At 60.2% G+C, this 13,670-nt stretch overlaps 1 protein-coding gene across 1 annotated transcript; it reads left to right on the top strand.

The window, feature by feature from the left end:
* Positions 1-306: 306 nt before the first annotated feature.
* AQP1 (aquaporin 1 (Colton blood group)) lies at positions 307-13,573 on the top strand. Its single transcript, XM_047762903.1, has 4 exons — positions 307-850; positions 10,234-10,398; positions 10,682-10,762; positions 11,491-13,573. Exons 1-4 carry the CDS (start codon positions 461-463, stop codon positions 11,668-11,670), a joined length of 816 nt encoding a protein of 271 aa, XP_047618859.1. The 5' UTR covers positions 307-460; the 3' UTR covers positions 11,671-13,573.
* Positions 13,574-13,670: the final 97 nt, after the last annotated feature.

Raw genomic sequence — 13,670 nt, 5'->3', positions numbered from 1 at the left:
ACCTGCTGAGCCTAGCCGCTCACCCGCCCCATCCGGAGCGCCTGGCTTTGCCCTCGGGCACCCCCTGCGCTTTGCACACAGGGCAGGGACACCTGGATTTCTCTGGCCCCCTGAGTGGGGCCAACTTGGAGGAATTTCTCAAAGCCTATTAGAGAAACGCTGCCTCCTGCCTGCCTCCTCGAGCTGGGCAGGGCTGAGGGCGGAGGGAGAGAGGGAGGGAGGGGAGAGAGGAGGAAGGGAAAAAAAGTTGGCAGGCCGACAGCAGAGCTGTGTCTGCATCCATCGCAGAGAGGAGGCCCGTGCAGTGTGGGGCGGGCCAGGAGCAAGGAGAGGCCTTCCTCCCTTTGTGCTCCCCCCCCCCTCCGGGGGGCCCTATAAATAGGCCCAGCCCCGGCTGTGGCTCAGCTCTCAGAGAGAGACGAGCACCAGGCAGCCGTCTCAAGCCAAGCCCCCTGCCAACATGGCCAGCGAGTTCAAGAAGAAGATCTTCTGGAGGGCGGTGGTGGCCGAGTTCCTGGCCATGACCCTCTTCATCTTCATCAGCATCGGTTCTGCCCTGGGCTTCCAGTACCCCGTGAGGAACAACCAGACTTCAGGTGTGGCCCAGGATAACGTGAAGGTGTCGCTGGCCTTTGGGCTGAGCATTGCCACGCTGGCCCAGAGCGTGGGCCACATCAGCGGCGCCCACCTCAACCCGGCCGTCACGCTGGGGCTCCTGCTCAGCTGCCAGATCAGTGTCCTCCGGGCTGTCATGTACATCATTGCCCAGTGTGTGGGGGCCATCGTCGCCACTGCCATCCTCTCAGGCATCACCTCCTCCCTGCCCGGCAACTCCCTTGGCCTGAACTCGGTGAGTGGGGTGGTCCCAGGCTCCGGGGCTCTAGAATGGTGCTGAGATGCTGCCGGTTTCATCCTCTGCCCACTGTGCAGATGGGGACACTGAGGAACAGAGAGGATGAGAGGTTGCTGGAGGTCATGCTCAGTTGCGCCTGGAACTCAGCTGTGCCTGGGTCCAGAGCCCTTTTTCTGCCAGGCACTGTGGGACACGGAGACCCAGAGCGTAATAGTCTTGCCAGTGTCCCCTGCGGGCCTCTATTATGGGAAATAAGCTCTGGAGGCAGCTAGTGGTTGGGCCAGCAGCTCCTCACCCCGGGGCCCTGGTTTCTTGCTCCCCTCCACCCCAAGCCCTCCCTGTGCAGCAGCTGCCTCCCCATGCGGCCTGGACCCCAGGGAAACTCTGTCTGCTGTCCCCCGCCTCCCTGCACCACAGGCCGGGCATGTGTGTGGGTCCGTGACAGTGTGAGCAGGACTCCCCTGGGGCCGCTCCAGCAGCCCCACATTCGCACAGGTCCCCAAACCAACTGCCTTGAGGGAAAAAGCTCCTTTTGCTCTTCTGGCCCCAGGAGGGGGACAAAGATGGGGGTGAAAACCCTGTCTGGACAGTGTGCAGGTGGCTTTCTTGGATTACAGCAAGGGGCAGGGCGGGGCAGGGCCCTCTCACCCCCTCTCTGGGTTCATTCGCGGTGGCCGGGCACTGAGAGGTGTGGTGTGTGGGTGGGTGTGAGCCGTGTACGCGCATGGATGGCCACCCGCATGGGTCTCCGAGCCCATGGAACCTGGGCACTCCTGTGTGAGTCTTTTCTGGAAGCGTGTCTGTGTCTGTGAGCCCGTTATACTGCTGGGCAGGCATGTGTGGGGGCGAGTATGTGCCTGCGTGTGCCCACCGCTCTCAGACTGAATGGGGCCCGGCCTGGGGGCACACAGGATAAGCAGATGTGGGTGACCCAGCGGCAGCTGCAGAAAAGAATTCCTCCTGGGCCGCTTAGCACAGCTAATTGGCTGTTGGCGGCAGTTGCCTGTTGTCGCAGACCTGGGCTTTTCCAGACCTTCAGCCAAGTGCAAACTCAGACCTGGCTTGGGCCACAGCAGGGGGAGATTTGGCCTGAGAGGCTGGGTAGGGCTTGGAGGAGGTCTCAGAACGCCGCGGCCAAGGCGGCATTGCCACAGGGAGCAGAGAGAAGGGATCAGGTGGGGTGTCGGCTGGCAGGGCCTGGGCAGGGCAGGCGGGTGTGGGGACAGTAAGAGAGGGGCCAAGAGCCCTGCAGAGACTGCAGGGGGTGATCAGAGAAGCAGCTCTTGCTTCCCAGTCAAAGTTCAGCTTCTGGTGCTGCGGCTCGGGGAGGCTTGGCCAGCTCTGGTGCGGAGGGCAGCTGGCATGAGCCTGCCATGGAGGGATTAGCACTTCTTGTGCCACAGTGACACCTCACCCAACCCGGGGTTGAAGATTAGCCCTGTAGACTGGAGTTTAGACTTTAGTCGAGAAAGAGGTGGGCATGGTGGCTGTGAGGGACAGGGCTCCAGCAGGCTGCGTCCCTCCAGGTCTATCTCTCCAGCGGGGGCAGAGCCGGGCAACATCGGGGAGGGCCCGCCGGGTAGGGTTGGGATCACCTTGGGGCTTAGCTGGGCAGGATGGGCGTGGGGATAGGGGTCCTCCTGGTGGGAAGCTGAGTCTCCCCAGGCCTCTCAGCCCCCTCTTGACCCTCTGTCTCAAGGACCAGGCAGGGCAGGTGTCTCTAAGCTGGCCATCCCAGGCAGATGTGGGAGGGCGGGCTCCTCTGTGTCATCTTTATCTGGCCACGCCCCCCTCCAGTGTCCCTTCCCCTCTCTGGCCTTCATTTTTCAGAGTTGCCCCAATACCTGAGCCAGACGGGTGGCAGATGAGGGAGAAAAAGGGACAGCATCGTGTGGGGCCCAGCCTAGACTCAAGTCCTGGATCCTACCAGCTTGTTGGGTTTCCCCGAGGCTGAGAGCCCCAAGGCTCCAAGAGGGGACCTGGGTCTCTGGATATCTCCTGGCCACACGTGTAGTACCAGCACGCTCACTCTAGGTCTTGAGTTTATCACTCTTCCCAGGGCGGTCTGGCTAAGGGGAGCCCAAGAGGGGCCGTGCTGAGCATAAGGGCACTGAGCACTGTGGCAGGGACCCAGGGCAGCCCTGTCCACACCATGGAAGTTTGGGGTCCGGCAGGGCACAAACAGAGAAAGCATCCCTGCCAAGGGCTCCCGTCAGACACTGGACCTGGGATCCGAACGGACCTGGGGGTGGCCCCAATGCCTCAAGAGGGGCCGAGACCAGTCCACACGCAGCAGGTGACACACTCTTTCCTCCAAGCTCTGGGGGAGGCTCCCGCAGCCCCTCGAGTCCCGGGCCTCACCCTGGCCCAAACCCAGGTGGAGCCAGTTGTTGGCCTGGAGATTTCTAAGGAAAATAGAGAAAGAAGTGGCAGGAAGTGGTTGGGGTGAGTCAGGGGGTGTCCCCTGGGGACGTGTCGGGGACAACTTTCTCCTCACTGAGTCAGGGCTCAGGACATGCCTGGGAGGGGCCGTAGACATCTCTCTGGCCTTTGGGATCCTGGATGGTTTTATTCCTAGAGTGAGTGGCTTGGAGGCAGGGCTTGGTGCCCACTGCCCCTGCCCTAGCTCAGCTACTAATGCTCTGTGTGACTTCATGCAGGCAGCCTTGTCTGTGTGACCCTGGCTCCTGGGGTCTTTGGTGTGGCTGGGCTCTGGGCAAGGCACTGGGAGGTGGAAGATACTCCTGAGCCTTGGAACCCTGACTGCTCACCTGCTCTTTTCCCTCTGCCACTGTGGCCGGCTCACCCACATTCTCCGTAAACATAAATGTTACTGCCACAGACAGAGTGCGGGGCTGAGTCAGCCCGCTCCCGGCCCTGAGAAGCCCTCGGTCCCGTGCGAGTGCGAGATAAGCTGGGTGCACAGCTGCCGGTGATAGGGGGCAGGAGGCAGGTGTGATAAGAGGTGTCAGGGCATCAGGGACCTTCTGACCTTGAGCCGTGGCGGTGAGAGCCAGGAAGGCTCCAGGGAGGAGGTGCCATGGGAGTCTGAAAGTGAAGACCTCGGGGAGGAAAGGAAAGGGCTTCCAGGCAGAGGGGGTTGTGGCCTAGGGGTCGTGGGGTGTGGCTGACCCGGGTCGTAGTGCAAGGCTGGGGCTCTGAGAGTGAGGGCTCGGGGTTCCGGCCAGCATCTGCCTGCGCCCTAGAGGGGACTGGGTACCAGGCCACTCCAGAGCTTGTGATTTCTGCCCCTTAACGGGCCCTGGCTGAGTGCAGACCTCCCTTATTTGGAGGTCTTTCCTCAGCCCCCGACTGCCTGGGGACTGCGCTGCTTCTGCTTGCTGCATCCGGGGCCTGACTTTCCACTTTCCCAAGTTCCTGGGCCTCAGTTTCCCCAGTGACAGGGTGAGCGCACCCCGCCCCCTTCGCCCCCTTCCCCTGCCCCAAGCCCTCTGCATCCCCCAAGTTGGGGGTGGGCTGCCAAAAGGGAAGCCAGAGGTTTCTGACAGCCCCACCCAAGGAGGGGGCAGGGGGCTGGGTGGTGATGCCACAGAGGGGACATATAATTATCGTTTCCAGCCAGAACCAGATGAGGGGGAGGGCACAGAGAGCCAGGAGCTTTGCGGTGGAGACTTCCCTTACCACGGAAAATTCTGAGGCTGTTTCCCCCATTAGAGCCTCGGAGCAGCCCTGCCAGCCCCGTGGTGCCCGCCCCAACACCCTAACCAGAGCTCGCTCTGGGAACCCTAATCTGAGGGGGTGACGCTCTGAGAGGGACCTGGCCCACCGGGGTCCCTCAGTCTGAAAGGACTCACCTTGCACGCCCCCGCCCCCACCCCCTGCGTACTCCCCCCCCCCAGGTCACAGGGTCCCCTCACACCCTGAGCCATTAGCTCACTGTAGGCCAATCCCATGCCGTCTCCCCTAGTCTGCTCTCAGGCCCTCAGAGTGCTCCCCACTTTCTCTAGCGCCCCGCCCAGTGGGGCTCCTCTGGCGTTACCGAGGGCTTTTCCCGGGCAGGTCACACAGGCCCCCTGCCTGCCCCTTGGGGCTTGGCTTGGAAAAGCTCTCCTAGGGGCACAGGGAACCCTTGGTTCTTGCTGGCAGAGCCTCCCTGGGGGCCACCGTCCCTGCCCTCTGGAAGCGCCGATGGGTCTGGGGTCTCCTGAATGGGTGTGGACTGAACCCCAATACCCGCGGGTAAGGGCAGAAATGTCATGGCCACTGTCCCCTCAGCCAGGTCCTCTCCCCAGGGTCCAGAGGGGCTCCTTACCCGCAGTGGTGTCCAGGGGGATAAGCAAGGGGCTGCTTCCCACCACCAAAGGCTAGAGTTCAGCGGCGAGCACACCCTGAGCCTGGAAACGTCAACTCAAAAGATGGGGGAAAAGGCTAGAAAATACCCCCTCCCATTAGCACTTCCTTTCAGCACTGAACTCCTACTGTCAGGACAGCTGGAGAGGCAGGTGTCTGCTCTTCGTAAAGAAGTAACTTTTTTTTTTGACTGCGGAGGAGCTGCCTCCGAGTCAGTGAGCCCCCTTGCCATCGTCAGGGGTGTGCAGATAGGTTCTGCCAGGAGCCAGCAGCTCTGGGCCGCGTGGCTGTTCAGGAGTGGCTGACAGGACTGTATCGAGACCAGCCGCCGAGACGGCCCTGTGGGAATCCGGCTCTCAGGATCCTGGCTGGGAGGGTGGCCGTGGGTCTTGGGGGCAGGGGTCCCGTGTCAGGCAGGGAGGAATCCTGCAGACGGTCTGGGGCCAGAATCTGAGCTGAGGCTGCGATTTGACTCATAAGGAAACCACGAAGGCAGGGAGATGGGCCGAGGTGGCACAGCAGGCCCTGGTGGTGCAGGACTGTGTCCCCAGCCTCCTGCCTCCCAGCCCTTGCTTATCTCTGCTGCTCCGAAGTGCACACACTCACACACGCACAGGGCACACGGCCACACGTACACAGGCATGGAAGCACATTCTCCTGAGACCCTAGGAGGGTGGGGTGGGGGCTCCTCAATGGAGCCCTTTCCTTTCCCCGGCAAGAGGGTGGGGCTGCCCTGGGGTAAGGAAGAGAAGGAGGGAGGGAAGGAGGAAGCCATTGCTTTGTGTATTGTTTCTTGTCAGGAAGATGAAGTGGCTTCTGGGAGCAAATAAAGGGCCCTTTGAGAATTGCTTCTCTTTCTCTTATTCAAGGCGGCCTCCATCCCTTCTCCCCCCCACCACCCCGGCCAGCCGTGCACCTGTGTGTGGGAATGCAGGACATGGGGACAAGGGTGACACCTGCAGAAACGCACACAATGCAGATGTCAGGACCACACAGAGACACTCCCTCGCCCAACACACACACACACGCACACACACGCACACACAGCCCACCTCTGTGAAAAACGGCACTCTGTATGATAGGGAGTCTCTGAGACGGTTGAGACGGTTCTGGCCAATACAAGACTAGTTTGTCTGGATGTCCCGTGTGGGCCGAACAGAGGGTTTAGTCTCAAATTTGGACATGAGGGCCTTATGTATTTTCCTTAAATCAAATCTGTTAATTGTGCAGTTCAAATCCTCTTTGTTTGTGCTATGTATTTCCCAACTGTGCATTCCATCAGCTTCTAAGAGAGGGTTGTTCAACCCTTTCACTCTGGTGGTGGCTCGATCCTTTTCTCCTTGGGATTCTGTCCATTTTTGTGTCATTGATTTTTAGGCTGTATTGCTTGGTGTGACAGGTTGAGAATTTTTGTAACCCTTAGATAGGCTTTCCATTCAGTTATTGTCTATTAAACCTCCTAGTGTCAGATGACAAAGAAAAGGAAGGTGTTACACCTGCCACGTGCGGTCCCCCCCAGACGCTGCAGATACCCGTCTACAAAGACACACAGAGGCACATAAAGCTGTGGGTCCTCGGAGGCACGTGCATGCACGCGTTGTCACAGAGGGGTGACCAGGGGCTCGCTGAGGTCGTCCCAGGCAGTGCTGAGTCCTGGAGGCGTTGAGGGTGGGGCGGGGCAGGGCTCGATGTCATCACTCTTCTGTCTTTGAGAGGATGCTCAGAGCCGTAGCCAGGCTGGACTCTGGACCTGCTGCTCCCCAAGGACCAGGTGCCAGGGGGCGCAGGCCAACTTGGGGCCCTAGGCCTTGAAAGCTGTCTTGCTCAGCTTGCCCACGGGCAGTGGGGAAAGGGGGTGGGGGTGAGGCCCATTGTCTGGAGAGGTCAGGCCTGCATCACCCTGGTGCCGGAGACACGCTGGCAGCTACAGACAGAGCATCTCTGCCAGCTCCTGGGTCCAGGCTGGGACAGGCAGGACCCTTGGCCGGGCCTGTGTGTAGCCAGCACCTTGGCCCGTGAAGGTGGGTGACACAGACCCCGGGGCAAAGATCCTGGCCTTGCTGTCTCCTTCCCGGGCCTCGGCCTCCTCGTCTGTCATCTCACAGAGCCTCACACGGAAACTAAAGACTGGCCTGCGGTCTCACAGCGAGAAAGCAAATGAACCAGCGCTGGGTCCAGAGAGCTTCCCTGGAGCCAGGCTGTCTCTAGAGAGGGTGGAAGTGCCAGAAAATTAGCATCGTCTGCCACTTCTGTCACCACACAGTGAGTGTCCCTTTCGAGGTCTGAGCAGGGAGATGAGAGCGTGTCCCCTTCTGTCCTCACTGAGCTCCTAGGCCAGGGATCTGAGGCACCTACATAGGAGCCAGGAGGCCGCTTTTCTGCCAGAGTTGCAGGCAGTTTGATGAGGGCTTGGCGGGGTGGCAGCAGAAATTAATTCTAGCCAGAGGCCTGAAAGAACTTCTCAGAGCTGGTGGGGTCTGAATTGGGCCTTGAGAGTGGGCCCACTGAAGGGCTTGATACCAAAATGGTGAGTGTGGATTTTTCTGTTGCTTATACTTGTGTCCAGAAAATTGAATGTTCCTTTTTTTTGGCCTTCGTAAGACCTGGGCTGGGCAAAACTACCTGGGCCTGTGCAAACTTTATTTTATTTTTTTCAGTAATAAGTGACCACAACTGTGATTAGCCCTATTTAAGCAATTGTTTCAAATTTCATAGGTTGTAAACAGGAACATATGGTCTGAATTTTAACTTGCTCTTTTCTGGACATCAAGTTTCAACAGACCTTTCACTATCCCTTCCAATTTTGAATGATCATTTTGCTTTTCAGATGTAAGTAACACAGAGGCTTTGGCAATTGAGAGAGGCAGTCACAGACACTGAAGCAGCCAGGGGAGGCTTCCTGCTGATGGTGGCAGTAACGGGTTTGGGGAGAGGAAGGTTACAAACTCATGTGTCTCTGGGCAGTCAGGTTCCAAAGGGCTCTGGGCAGCGGGGAAGGGGTACGTCCTGGAGTCTAGGACTGGGGTCACTTCCTGTGGACCAGGCGTGGCGCCGGACTCCCTGCTCTGCTCACTTTGCATGAAAAGTGGTGCCTTTGGGCAGAGCAGGGGCTGGGATGCTCAGACCTGGTTAAGAACCGGGGCAGGAGATGCGGGTGTTCAGACCACGTCTGTGAGGAGGATGGGCCGGGGTGGGGAGGGTGAGGCAGGAGCCACTTAGAGCGATGGCTGCATTAATCAGTATGGAAGGGCTGGTGTCGGCACTCCTGCCAGCCAGCAATTAGGCTGACCGACCCTGGAGAGCAGCAGAGAGGAGAGGAGGAGGCACCCCAAGCCTCCTGAGCCCTCAGACATGGAGGGTGGCAGCAGGTGTGGGTGTGACGGGTGTTGGTACAAGCGGCCCAGCCTCACCAACCTCCTCTCCGTGGGGCCGTCCCGGCTCCAGGCGGGCCTCACTCCATGTCCACCCTCCTGAGCAGCAGAGCCCCTCCCCTTCCGTCTGCCCCCCATTCCTGGGGATTGGATGAGAAAGAACCAGAACAAAACCACAGCTATCCTGATCCCTCCTGCCTCTGCAGCCCTTTCTAAGGCGGCCCCAAAACAGCCCCCACCGCCTTAGAACAGCCTCCCTGCCTCTCTGGAGAATGGGAAGGAAAAATTAGATCCATTTTACAGATGGGGAAACTGAGGACCCGAGAGGCCACGGCCACGGTGCCAGCACGTAGGAGAGTGAAGACCCTCACTCAGGGTTCCCGCTTCCGCAGCCCACGTTGCATGGGAAGAAAAGCGGGTATTGCCCAGGGGGCTGGCGGAGCTGAGGGGCCACAGCTTGGGGTCGGCCTTTCCAGGCCCGGAGCTGGGGCCGCCGCACAGGGGAGGGGATGTGAGTCACTTTCCCTGTGACCCAGAGCCGCAGACAAAAGCGGGAAGAGGATTGTTCTTGTAAGATGGCCTCAGGGTGGAGCTGAGAAAACCTCTGCGTGGTGGAGGGGTGCCCCCACCTAGGATTTTGCAAAATGCCCTGTGGCCTTGGAGATGCCCCTCAACCCCCCATGAGGTTTCAAGTTCAGTTTTATGTGGATGCACCAGCCCTGTCTGGGAGAAGACAGCCTACGCGGCCACATCCAGGCAGTTTTGTGAGTAGGCCTTTGCCCATGTGGCCCAGCTCCCCTGTGTGGGCACCTGTGGCTCATGGGTCCTCCGTTTGTGGGGAGGGGCAGGGGCTCCCTGGGGAGGGGGCTCCTGGTGCAGCCGCAAAGGGAGGGCTCCAGTGACTTCACGGCAGCTCCCATTCCCTTCTTTTTCCATGAGTCATGTTTCTAAAAGTGGCCCAGGAGCAAGTGGGAGCCAGACGGTGGTGGTGGAGCCTGTGTGGCCAGAGAGAGGGAGGGGCGCCGGGCCAGGAGGGAGAGGGAGGGGACAGATAGGGAGCACAGGGCCCAGAGGAAACGGGAGAGAGACACTGGACCTGGACCGGGGGAGCGGCAGCCAGAGGTGGGGAAGGAGACAGAGGGCGGAGGCCACAAGGGAGCTGGAGGGAGAGGGCCACATAACCAAGGAAGACACTCCCCTGCTTTGGAAAGTTTAGATGCAGCAGGGGCTGGGGTGGAATGTTCTGGAATTTGGGAGAATGAAGCAATGTCTCCAGCTGGGCCCTCCCGCCCAGTTGCTGCTCTTCTTCGACTGTCCCTGAATGTCACTCGCCATGTCCTCCCGTCTTCGGGGCTCTCCCCTGGACTATGGCTCTGGTAGCCCCAGGGTACCCTGGCCTGGATGTAGCTGGATGCAGCAGTCCTGCCTCACCCCAGGCCTCTCTGGCCTTTGGGGGAGCACCAGTGGGTCTGGGCAGGCACCAGGGGCCGAGTTGGTGCTTCCTCGGCAGGTATGGGAGGGGGAAAGGCCTGATGTCCCTGCCGGTGGCTCTATGTGCTCGGGTGGGGCCTGACCAGACACCCACTGGTGATAGGCTCTGAGGGCACGGACGGTCTGGCTCTTGGGGCTCAGGCTGGAGGCCCTGAGGGACTGTCCCCACTGCCCTGCCCTGAGCCTTGCCATCCCTCTCCCCTCCAGCTGGCCCCTGGTGTGAACTCGGGCCAGGGCCTGGGCATCGAGATCATTGGCACCCTGCAGCTGGTGCTGTGCGTGCTGGCCACCACCGACAGGAGGCGCCGGGACCTTGGGGGCTCTGCCCCCCTTGCCATCGGCTTCTCTGTAGCCCTGGGACACCTGCTGGCGGTGAGTGGGGGACCTTCCCAGGTAGGGGTGGGGAGGGCAGAGCCAGGCAGGTGTCCCGTGGAGGACAGTGGGTGGGATCTGGACAGGGCTCATTCCACGGGGTGGGGGGACCAGCTGCCCGTGAGAGGGATGCCTAGGGACCGCCCGACCATCTTTCTGAGTCTGTTTGTCCCCTCCCTGTTTCCTCCCTTGTCCTCTCTCTCCATCTCTCCATGTCACCCTCCGGCTTCCTCTCCCTCTGCCTGTTTCTCCGTCTCGTGTCCGGCCCGCTGCCCCCACCCAGATCGACTACACCGGCTGCGGCATTAACCCTGCCCGGTCCTTCGGCTCCGCGGTGATCACGCACAACTTCCAGGACCACTGGGTAAGTGGTTGCAGGGCTGCCCCGTGGAGGTGTGCGGGAGGCTTCGGTGCCTTATGGTGGGTCCCTGCTCAGTGACAGCCTCTCCTGTCACAGAGGCCCTGGGAGGATGGGCAGTGGGATGGAAACCAGGCAGAAAGGGGGCTGCTGGGCTCATACCTCAGGCAGCATAGACCAGGCCTCCCCCGCCGGCTCTGACCTGCTCCGTGTCAACCCGGCCCCTCGCAGTGTCTGTGTCTCCTGAGCTAAGGCGATAGGGTCGGGGAGGGGTGCGTGTGGTAGCGCCTGCCTCCCTCCCAGGACAAAGGCCTCCCCACCTTCAGGCTGGGTGCAGCACGGAGTAAGCGTCCAGTGGATTTGGCTGTTCTGAGAGTTGATGTTTCTGTCCCAGGCCGCTTTTTATCAAACCAGACTGTCTCTGGGGCCCTTGCAAAGCTGGGAGGCTGGGTTGGGGCAGTGGCCACCCTCAAGGAGGGGCTGATACTCCCGGCATGCTGAGCTGGGCACAGATGCTCCTTAACCGAAGCCCTGGCTTGAGCCAGTTGTGGGGGGCACTGGGATGGGGCTGGTGGGGTTCAGCTGCCTTCCCTGTCCCATGCCACGGACTGGTGGGGCAGGGGTCTCAGGGGAAGGGCGGGGGGCTCAGGGCAGGAGTCTCAGGGGAAGACGCTCAGGTCTCAGGGGCCTCAGGCCCAATCAGACACCCTCTGAGCCCCTCTCCTCATTCCTAGGTTTTCTGGGTGGGGCCGTTCATCGGAGGAGCCCTGGCTGTGCTCATCTATGACTTCATCCTGGCGCCGCGCAGCAGCGACCTCACAGACCGCGTGAAGGTGTGGACCAGCGGCCAGGTGGAAGAGTATGACCTGGATGGCGACGACATCAACTCCAGGGTGGAGATGAAGCCCAAATAGGAGGGGCCTGGCCCGGGCATCCATGTGGGGGGGGCGAGGGCGGGCGGAGGGGGGGAGGGGTGATATCCACATTGTAGACACTCTGACAAGCTGGCCAAAGTCACTTCCCAAAGATCCGCAGGACCTGCGAGGTCAAGCCTGATTTGGGGCTGTTGCTCTCACCTTCTTTCTCTTTCTCCGTTTTCTGGCCTCAGGACTTCCTGGGGACCGAGATTCACCCATCACCCACTCCCTTGACGTCACAGAGGAGGTGAAAGAGAGGGACCCACCCTGCTAGGTTGTCCACTCAGAGTGTGATGGGAGGTGTGCCAGAAAGTCCCCCTCATCCCGAAGTTGCTCACCAACGCACCTGCTGCAGGTGCCTGGGGCTCCATGGTGATGGCGTTGTGTCTTTGGGCGTCGCCCTCTTTCCTAGAATGAGCACGTGCCCTCGAAGGTGCTCGGAGAGGGAAGAGAGCCCAGCAGTTGCAGCCGTGGGGGCAGGTGGCAGACAGGCCTTGTCCTTGCAGCCTGGCTTGCTTCCAGGGCACCCCCGCCCCAACCCTGTGGTGTGCTGCCCGACCCTGGGTACATTCATTCCAATCTTGGGGCCTCAGTGACCCCATCTGTAAAGTGGCAGGGACAAGAAGAGCTATATGGGCCTGAGCCCCCCTCTTTAGGATTCTGTAAGTATAGACACACCGCAGGTTCTGGAAGATGTAGTCTGGACCAGCGCTGCGTCTTCCACTTGCCAAGTATACAGCTGTACCTACCCATCTGTGTGCATACCTGTACATAGGCTTAGTGTCTTAAAGCAGAGGGCGATATTCAGCCATCGGATGTCCCCGTTCCCAGGGGAGAGGGCTGATCCCTAGGCACTGGCTCCACTGGACAGAGCCTGCTGTTGCAGAATGAAGGCCTTGTAGGGGGCGAGGGAGGGATGACCGTGTTCCTTCATGAGTTGTGGTTGGTCTTTTCCACCCGTCACTGCATCACCCCCATCATCACGCAGTTTTTCCCTCTTCCTGCCAGTGTAGACGCAGGCCAGCCGTGTGCAGGTGCATTTATTAAAGGGCACTCGGTCATCTGAAGGTTCTCAAACCTGAGGACAGGTGATCGTGATTGGGGTCAGCCCTCGGAGGCCGACACCCTGGCTGGATGCTGAGGGGAATTTTCAGGTCCCAGCTGATCCTACGGGGTGGGGAGCAGCAGCCCGCCCATTCCCGAGCTCCCGAGCGGAGGCCTTGGGGCAGTTGGGTGACCTGCACGGCTCCCCAGGCCATAGCCTTCCCTCCTCATTTGTTTGGAGGGAGAGCTGGTTTTGACCCGATGAAGTAGCTATCTATGGCTGCAGCCCCAGGACAATTCAGAGCACAGTCTGCTTGGGGCCAGCTATCTACACGTCCGTTCAATTCCACCAGGGCCAGAGCAGGTCCTCCCATGTGCCCGTGGCCACGACTGTGACAAAAACGGAGAGACGCAATGCACAGGTATCTGGAAGCAGCAGGACAATCAGGAGGCCCTTAATGGTCACGACCCCTCATGACATCCGCACACTCCCTTCTCCCTTTCCTAGCAAAACCTTCTAGCCCATTTAACAGCTAAAGAAACTGAGGCAAGGACCCACAGCTAGATCATGATTTGGCCAGGCCTCCTAGCCGCCAGGGCCATGTCTCTGGCTACTCCCTGGACCGGGAGACTGGCCCCTCTCTTTCCCAGCTTCTGCATTTCCGCCTGGGCAATGGCCAGGGGCCAGGAGCGGGGAGGGTTGTGCTGCGGGGGGGTGGGGGGGCGGTGGTCAGACCCATCCTGTCCTGTCCTGGCTGCTGCCTTCCGGGACCCTGCATCTGTCTGCTCTGCATATATGGCTCTTTGGAATTGGAATTACATCATATGTTAAGAAAATAAAGACTAATAGAGGTCATCCAGGCTCCCCTGAGTTTTTCTTCTTTCAGCTCTGCATTCCCACAGGGCGTCTCTGGCCCCACTCCTGGGGATTCAGCCTCAGGGGGAGCCACCTC

The sequence above is a fragment of the Phacochoerus africanus genome, chromosome 16 (assembly GCF_016906955.1).
Source record: "Phacochoerus africanus isolate WHEZ1 chromosome 16, ROS_Pafr_v1, whole genome shotgun sequence".
In the NCBI taxonomy this organism is placed as follows: Eukaryota; Metazoa; Chordata; class Mammalia; order Artiodactyla; family Suidae; genus Phacochoerus; species Phacochoerus africanus.
Note: the sequence above shows the minus strand (reverse complement) of the source record. Positions and strands in the feature narration are given on the sequence as shown.

What these genes read in the sequence shown, in the direction of transcription:
- AQP1 (XM_047762903.1), top strand. Translation starts at nt 461, where the DNA reads ATGGCCAGCGAGTTCAAGAAGAAGATCTTCTGGAGGGCGGTGGTGGCC. An exon ending in ACTCCCTTGGCCTGAACTCG is followed by an intron (nt 851 to 10,233) that starts GTGAGTGGGGTG and finishes TCTCCCCTCCAG; the next exon opens with CTGGCCCCTGGTGTGAACTC. An exon ending in ACAACTTCCAGGACCACTGG is followed by an intron (nt 10,763 to 11,490) that starts GTAAGTGGTTGC and finishes CCTCATTCCTAG; the next exon opens with GTTTTCTGGGTGGGGCCGTT.